This window comes from Mytilus trossulus, chromosome 14, assembly GCF_036588685.1.
Source record: "Mytilus trossulus isolate FHL-02 chromosome 14, PNRI_Mtr1.1.1.hap1, whole genome shotgun sequence".
NCBI lineage: Eukaryota > Metazoa > Mollusca > Bivalvia > Mytilida > Mytilidae > Mytilus > Mytilus trossulus.
The window spans coordinates 7362424-7371163 of NC_086386.1; the positions used below are offsets into that span (position 1 = coordinate 7362424).

General features: G+C 32.2%; 2 protein-coding genes across 2 annotated transcripts; both read right to left on the reverse strand.

Moving 5' to 3' along the window:
• Window positions 1-850: 850 nt before the first annotated feature.
• On the reverse strand, window positions 851-3588 carry LOC134696765 (uncharacterized). Its single transcript, XM_063558701.1, has 2 exons — window positions 3307-3588; window positions 851-2861 (listed from the first exon to the last, which is right to left on the reverse strand). The coding sequence occupies exons 1-2, from the start codon at window positions 3398-3400 to the stop codon at window positions 2026-2028; spliced, it is 930 nt and encodes a 309-aa protein (XP_063414771.1). The 5' UTR covers window positions 3401-3588; the 3' UTR covers window positions 851-2025.
• Window positions 3589-3802: 214 nt separating this feature from the next.
• LOC134696965 (uncharacterized) lies at window positions 3803-8308 on the reverse strand. The gene is made up of 4 exons (XM_063558933.1): window positions 8207-8308; window positions 6785-7415; window positions 5467-5547; window positions 3803-3946 (listed from the first exon to the last, which is right to left on the reverse strand). Exons 2-4 carry the CDS (start codon window positions 7412-7414, stop codon window positions 3803-3805), a joined length of 855 nt encoding a protein of 284 aa, XP_063415003.1. The 5' UTR covers window position 7415; window positions 8207-8308.
• Between the last annotated feature and the right edge of the window lie 432 nt (window positions 8309-8740).

Consider the following 8740-nt stretch of genomic DNA (forward strand, 5'->3'; position numbering starts at 1 on the left):
GCATAATAATGAGGCCAATTTAGTTGAAGCCTTTTTAGTCGAAAATGTACACCTTACATTCATAACTTACATCAAAGTTCCCCTGTAGAAAAACGAATCCCTGATACAAAAATAAACCTTGGTCCATGAAATAAGGCACAGTCTAGGTCTGAAAGTTTTAATACTTTGAAATGCTTAATGATGATCTCCGCTTTATATATATAATGGGCGTAAAAATGAGCAATGAAAACTAGAAGTACAAAATAAAACAATCTTTAATTTGTATAAGAAAATAAAACTTATGAAGGACGGACAAATAGACTGATATTGCTGATATTATAGGATTTAACGCCCTTTTAAAGGAATTCATTGGTGTATAAACTCGAACGATTCACTCACAAACAAATTAGGACTTTTATGATATGTTTGTCAGTGACTTGGTCCAATTAATTCCTTTAAAAAGGCGTTTAATCCGTATAGTTCTTTGAAATTTTAGAAGAAAGAGAATGATTTTTCCACAATCGTGTAACTTACCTCTGTCACACGAATATTCTATAATTATGTCATTGAATAGCCCTAGCGCATGAACATATGTGTTGGTTTTCGAAAAAAATATGTACTCGTGTATTCAATGAAATTTATTCTGTGATAAAAAACAAACTGCAAAAACTCCTTGTACCTTTGATAATTATTTGTGAATATTGTTTTATTTAACGATTAACATACAGTGAAAATTTATTTCTTTTTAACATCGGTGTTTTAATCGCCTCCATCTTGTTTCCATTTGTTACGAAAAAAGTTCAGGCAACGTCGTCTATCGAAAAATAAACAACGTTAACACCTACCAGAGGTAAACTCGACCAATCATATCAACGTATTCCCTAATATGCTAATCACATAAGAACTATTATAAGATAATTAGATAATAAGACATAATGGCATTTTACGAATATAGCCCTATTCTTCAACAAAAGAGACCTGTGTTAGTCATGCAAATCTATTTTAGCCTATACTAATAAAAAATATAAATTTTCATATAATTGAAGAATAATTTGAACGTCTTCGAGGCATCAGATCTTTCACGACCCTTTTTATGATCTTCAAATAGCGGTACATGACCGTTCGCGATCCAAATATGTTTTTCTTGTGACGATTTCTTTACTTCCGAGTTTGTGATTATGATAACACAAAAAAACTTTCAGAACCATTTGATTCATTTAAATGAAATTACCTTTTTGGGAAAAAATTGTTCATTCGTTTGAATTATAAAAAAACATGTGATGATTCCATCAACTTATGATGCATTTTGTGTCATTGTTAATCAAACTAAACTTTGTTTTACTACCGTAACGGTAGTTTTTCTCTCGTTTTCATATTCAGTAGAAATATTGTAACCATAATTTTAAAGTGAGTTATGTTTATTTTTTTAAGACTCGATAATCTACAAATATTATATAAATATTAAACGTTTCAAAATATAATCATTATTTGTTAAGAAGATATTCAATTTTATAGAAAATATCCGTATAAAACACAATGCTCTTCTCTACAGATGGGATACACACATGTAATTCAATTTCATGAACATAAACAGTGATAAATATGCAAAAATACTCATGCGTTGGCTTGCGTATACAGATTCTGTAAATACCTATACAGCATATTATAAGATTGCAATTAGCTGTTTTTAATTTATTAATTTCGTTTAAGTTAAAGACAGTGGTTTACCAATGTTAAATAATGTAAATCGGTCAGCAAGAAACAAATCAAGAATCGAACAAAAACTAAGGATTTGACATTATGGTGATAAAAAATGTTTATGTTGATGCCTTTATGAATCATTCAAAATTATCCATATAACCTTAAATTTTGTTATTTGCGTAGTTTCATGTTTACAAAAGTTGCTATTTTAGAAAGCAAATGAAAAAAAGGGGAAAATTAACATTTTGAGTTGTCATTTGTATAGACGTACGCGTTATAGTATTTCTTTCCGGTTTATTGTGCTGATAATCTAGATATTTTTATTTTAATCAATGATCCATCTATTCATCGAACTAAAGAAACTATGTTTTCATTCAAAAAAGAAATGTTAAGAAAAGAATGCTTTCGCATAGAAGACATTAAACATTCCGGACTATCCCTTAACGTGACAAGTTTCCCTTGATTGGATTTGTACAGAACAAGACGTTTCAATTTTTGAAGTCCATTTGTTGTAACAGTGTTATACTGTTTACCATCAGATGGCACATGGTCAATTGATCCATCCTTTAACAACACATACACACTGCCGTCGTTTAGTGTAGTTACACTAATGGGTGGTGATTCAAATGACATGGTGTGATGGCTGTCATCTGTATAACGGTAATAGTGCAGTTTTGTGTTGTTTTTTAGGTAGTCATCACAGTAGAATATTCTTTCACCAGTACAATGTAGTTTGTAAGGATCACATTCAGTTTTTATTCTTTGTACCACCTCACCTGTCTGATAATCTACAATATGTACTGTGTAGTCTCCACCTACAACTAACTTATTGTTTATAGTTGTAATACCTCTTAACCAACACATTCCAGGTACTAAAATTGACTTGAGTTTGGTTTTATTGTCTATGTCAACGATCTCTATACTCTTACTATAATGCATAGTAACAGCAACTGAAACGTTGTTAACTACTGTAATATGACATGGGTTACCATTTATATGTATCCTGTCTTCCTTTGATCCATCGTCGTTACAAATCTGCAGTGTGCATTGGTAAGGTAAACATATTACCAGTCTCCCATCATTCATCATTACTATATCGGATACATATGCAGACAGGCCATTACAAACTACTGATTTAAGGTCGATCTGATAAGGGCGTGTAAAAATAGGCTTCCCTATCCCTAAAACATATAATGACTTGTTTTAACGTTTTTATTTTATATATTAAAATGTATAATTATCGTCCATTGAACGTACGTGGTATACCGTATAGCGGGTTATTTTCGCGGGTGTAAAATTTCGCGATTTTCATTGAACAAGGTGTACGAAATATTTTGGCGGTTATTATTTTGGCGGATTAAATTTTTTTATTAATACCTTTGTATGTACACTTTTAATTTGGCGGAATTAATTTTGGCGATTAAGTTCTGTCCGCGAAAATAAGCGAAAATTTGCACCCCGCGAAAATAACCCGCTATACGGTATTTTATGGTAAACATATATAATAGTTATCAAAGGTTCCAGGCTTATAATCTAATACGCCAGACGCGGGTTTCGTCTACATAAGACTTATCAGTGTCGCTCAGATCAAAATAGTTAGAAAGACCGTAAATTTGAGGTACGTACCTTGATCACCAATCTTTTCGCCACATTGTTTGCATGTTTGAGTCTGCATACATTCCTGTAAGAAAGTAGAAAATGTAGAAATAACAGATTTCATTGCGCTTCAGAACCACAAGGGCTGTCAGAGGAGTAAAAATATTGCTAAGTCTACCGTACTGAGAAATTCATGCTGACATTAAAAAAAATGGTGGGCTGAACCTGCTAAACCTCCCACCTTTATGATATTGTTAGATATAATACTAAAATAATAGCATTATATGACATGTCTACAGTACAAATAAATACAAGAACATTACGGACAGAGAAATACACAAATAAACATTACAATAGGACATTTCGACATGCTTATTTTTATCAAAGGTACCAATCCAACAATCTAATACACACTACGCGTACGTCGTCTACATTAGACCTACCTGCGACGTCAAGATCAACATAGCAAAGAAAGCAAAAAAGCTTTTAAAAAGTACAAAGTTGAAGACCACCGATGACCAAAAATCTACTGAGTATCATCATCCAGTTTATAAATTATATCTCCAGAAGCTTTATGATATGAATATGGTTTAATGTTGCGAGGAAACGAAGAAACAGTATTACATGTTTCACTATTTACTTTAAAAGATTCTTTTATATTCATATTAACCTGAAATTTGAATTTTACATTGCAAAATGGTTTTGTTCAAATATGGAAATGCTTCTGATTTTAACAGTTTTCTAGCATAAAAATATATATTTAGCCAGATTGGTATCTTTCTTGATGAATATAAGTACAAAACAAGTGACAAATAGCGGAGATTTTAACTGCATTACTGCTGATTGATATAAGTATGTTATAAAAGAGTAGATACCAATGGAACATACAAACTCATTAGTCGAAAACAAACATACAATGAAGTGGCAAAAAATGAAAAATGTCTAAAAGACAAAAAAAAAAGAAAACACAAAGCACGGCATAAAAATCTGAGTCACACCAACCCTACCAAAAACCGGGGGTGATATCCGGTGTTCAAGAGGAGTAAGCAAATCATGTTTCAAGTATAAATCCATTAGCTGATGTCAGTACAGACCCGGTGATACGTCTAAGAGCAGTAGTATTTAGGAAATAACTGTATTGTATTATAAGTTCAGGCGGCATCAATTGGTGATTTGATAGTCGTTAATTGAGTTTACTGGTAAGGCGTTATCGGGGTCAGTAAACGGGTATTTGAGACCATCCAATCACCAATTGATGCCATCATAGCTTTAAATACAATACTGTTTTCTCCATTCTAATAAAACTGTAAAAAAAAAGTCTGCGCTTGTGCGTACATTTGCATAGCATCAATTGTGAATTGTTGCCATGAAAATTAGTAACGGTACATAGTACCCAATCAAAATGAACGTTGCAATGGATGTTGCATTTAAATAAACAAAAGGTCCGAGACCACCATTGTCGTACAAATATAGTCCCTAGTGTTGACAGTGGGTTACTTGCCATTAATTTTTATACCCCTTCCAAATTTATTTCTCCATGTTCAATGCCTCAAATTGCAAGAAGGGGGATGAAATTACACTGTAAAAAAATTTGAGTCCAGAATTTTAAAGGAAAGTAGTGATTTGGTCCAGCTGAAAAAGGTTGAAAATGAGCACTTCACTGTCAAAAGATTTCAAGACGCCCTAAACATAAAATTGTCCATATTTTGAGTTAGAGGCGATGAAGTTTTCTATAAATTTGATATAATTTGTCCCAAAAGTAGTACAACACACTGTAAAAGTTTCTTTGAGAAAGCGCAGGTGGGATTTTTTTTATTTTCATTTATGTTCTAAAAGAAATGCACTACGAATTAATTGTGTTCTCGGACCAAAACATTGATTCTTTTTCACAACTGAACTCAGTGTAAAGGATTTCAAATTTGTTAAGTCAATGATAATGGGTTCGCGATTTATATCAGCATTACCACACTGTACATCTATTTCATAGCACGTTATTATGAATGTTGATGTTGAAACCCTCACGTAGTTTACATGATAACAGTTTTTGGTTATGTTAGTTTAAAAGTAACAACTACATTTTTAATGGCAACTCAATTATATTTGGTTTGTATTATGTATTTAACTAATCATTTGAGGCAATGATAAATGTTAGTGAGATTTAAATATGTATGACCTTCATATATAAGTTACCTCTAAATAAGAAGGAAGTTCATCGTTGAGCATGACCACGGTTTCTAGCATTTCAGTATTTAATTCAATCTTACTTTCAATCTGAAAGTAAATGTTCACGATACAAAATTGTGAATCCTGATACTTCTCATCAGTGTTGAATTACTTGAATTAGTTATGAATCCTGAGTCCACATCTAGCATCAAGTATGATGAGGATAACTATATTGTATCTGAAAAAGCTGTTATGCTTTATTTTTCATGTAAATATTTGTCAAAAAAAGAACCTGAGGCTCTTACGAGCTTGTGTCGCTCACCTTGGTATATGTGCATAATTAACAAAGGACACAGATGGATTCGAGACAAAATTGTGTTTTGGTGATGGTGATGTGTTTGAAGATCTAACTTTACTGAACGTTTGATTTGTATTTGGTAGGGTATTGGAATGGTATTTGAAAACTTGCTGATCAAGTTTTCATTAGGTTTGCATTGCCTGTCTTTTGTCAGATGACGGGACATTTTAAAATGACTGTAGTTCAGAAGTTGCATTTTGATGCATAAGTGGCTAAATGATTTGGGGATTTTGATCCAGTTGCCAGATTTTTACTATAAGGCTGCCATCTTGTTCAGTAGTTTGGTACTTACACCATATGGATTGATACATTTGAAATACTCCGTTTAGTCTATTTTCAAATGTCTTCAGAACCTATGGAATTTATTGTTGGGTGCATGTTTTTGTTTGAGAATGGAAATAGGGATGGTGTTAAAGAGACAACAACCCTACCAAAAAGCAGAAAACACAAAAAAGGCAACATATGGGTTTTCAACACAACATATATATGTTCTTTGCACCTGTCCTAAGTCAGAAATCTGTTAAGTGGTGGTCGTCTGTTTATGTGGTTCATTAGTGTTTTTCGTTTTTTGTTTTTATATAGATTAGACCGTTGGTTTTTACATTTGAATAGTTTTACACTGGTATTTTTTGGCACTTTATAGCTTGCTGTTCGGTGGGAGCCAAAGTTCCGTGTTGGAGGCCGTTCCTTGACCTATAATGGTTTACTTTAATAAATAGTTACTCGGATTGAGAGTTGTCGCATTGCACTTATACCAAATCTTCCTATATCTATTCTGAGATTAAATTAATCCTTCCATCAGCAGCTTATTCCCAATATTTAGAAAAAAATCATGCAGATAAATCATACAATAATCACAAACATACAAGAGAAATGCATATGACTTGTGGTCGGGTAATAATAGATTAAGGGATCAAACCTCAGTCCCAGTTTACGTACTTATGTTAAATACCTACTATATTGGTGTTTAAAACTGACAATACTTACCCTTTTCAACATGTCATGGTTATCTAAAAGGTATGTAACATATTTGTTACACAGAGCATCATCCAGTGGTCTTTTCTGTATCCTTAGCAGTTCATCTTCTTTAGTCTGGTCAAGTTGGAGGATATTGGTCTTAAGCTCATCCATCAATGGGCCATACTCATCCTTGGTTATACCACATGTTGTGTTATGACTCAGATAGTCATTTTTATTCCTTAGGAGGATATTAACTGCATCTTGCTCCAGTTTTCCCAAGTTGCAGCAGTTTAACAGAATAAGTCCACACAAACTCACATCAAGATGCTTTACTTTTACAGACTTGGCTGTGTACTTACAAAAACAGTTGTGTATACCAGGTCCTAGATTTTCAGCATACAGTTTTTTCCATTGGTGATGACTTAGAGGTAGACATCTATGGTTGGTGCAGTCAACACTATCTGTACAACACTGTGTATGTCTGTGGCGTAGGTGAAATAAAATATGGATCACGGCCTTATCATCAAGGAAATCCTTTAGACATCCACAGTTGAGGCATTTAAAGTTTTCTTCTAACTTGTGTTGAAACAATGGAGTAACAACCTCTAAGTAGACAGATCCAACAACAAAGTATCTTCTTTTGTCTTCTTTATCCATTCTATAAATATTATATAAAACATGAATAAGATAAGATAAGATAAGATTATAATTTTATTAATCTAATCAAGAACCCATAAAGGGCATCATTTTACAACACAATATGATTGGAAAAAGCAAAACAGAAAACTAATACCATATTATAGCGTTATGGACGGGATCAGAGCCTAACACAACATGTGTACATGTTAATATAACTATTATACTAATTATACCAATAAAATATCATATTACTTCATACATTTTGTTTACATCTGGATCTTATTTCTAAACCTTTAATACTGTAATTTCCTAGGCATACGAGAGTTGGTAAATATAAAAAAGAAGATGTGGTATGATTGCCAATGAGACAACTATCTACAAAAGACCAAAATGACACAAACATTAACAACTATAGGTCACCGTACCGCCTTCAACAATGAGCAACGCCCATACCGCATAGTTAGCTATAAAAGGCTCCGATAAGACAATGTAAAACAATTCAAATGAGAAAACTAACGGCCTTATTTATGTAAAAAAATGAAATTGAAAAATGAAAAATGCTCATTTGTGAACAGCCAGAAATATTTCTTATCATTCGATAGTTATTTAAAATTAGTACAAAAAGTATATGAATATATATGTAGCTACATGTATTTCTCTATATTGTCATATCCTTTAAACTCTTGATTAATTATCTTCTTATGTAAAGTCAGAAATTTTATTATCTGATTTATATAAGATATTCAGACAATTAATCAAGATAAAATGTTCTATATGCTGTATAAAACTACTTTCGTAAAATTCACTTACTTTATTTTTGCTTTTTATTAATAACATATGTAAGTACTGGCTGATCCAAACACATAAAAGGGTGCGTAGTTAAACTATTGGTAAGTATATACCTAGGTCGATATGGAACGATGATTAGTTGACAATGAATGTAAAGCACACCACACGTCTTCCAGGAAAAGCTCCTTTTGTTATCATACTTTGAATCGGTTATCTTTTCAAACTAACAAAATGTACATGAGTCATGTACAGATAAACTATGCCTTTATTTAAGTACTTATTTGCCTGTCAAAACGATTGAGTTATTATTTTCTGTATAACTGTGTGATAAATACTTGGTAATGTATTACAGTAAGTAGTATGTAGTTCAATATGAAACATACTATTATTAGTAACCTAGTGGTTTAAAGTAATATCTTCCACTCGCAATCTGTAGTATTTCCGATCTAAAATAAGTTTTTTTTTATATAACAATAATTTAAGGAAATCATTTGTTCGAACATGTATTTTTCTTAATTGTGATGATTTAAAACGATTTACAATACAATGCTATGG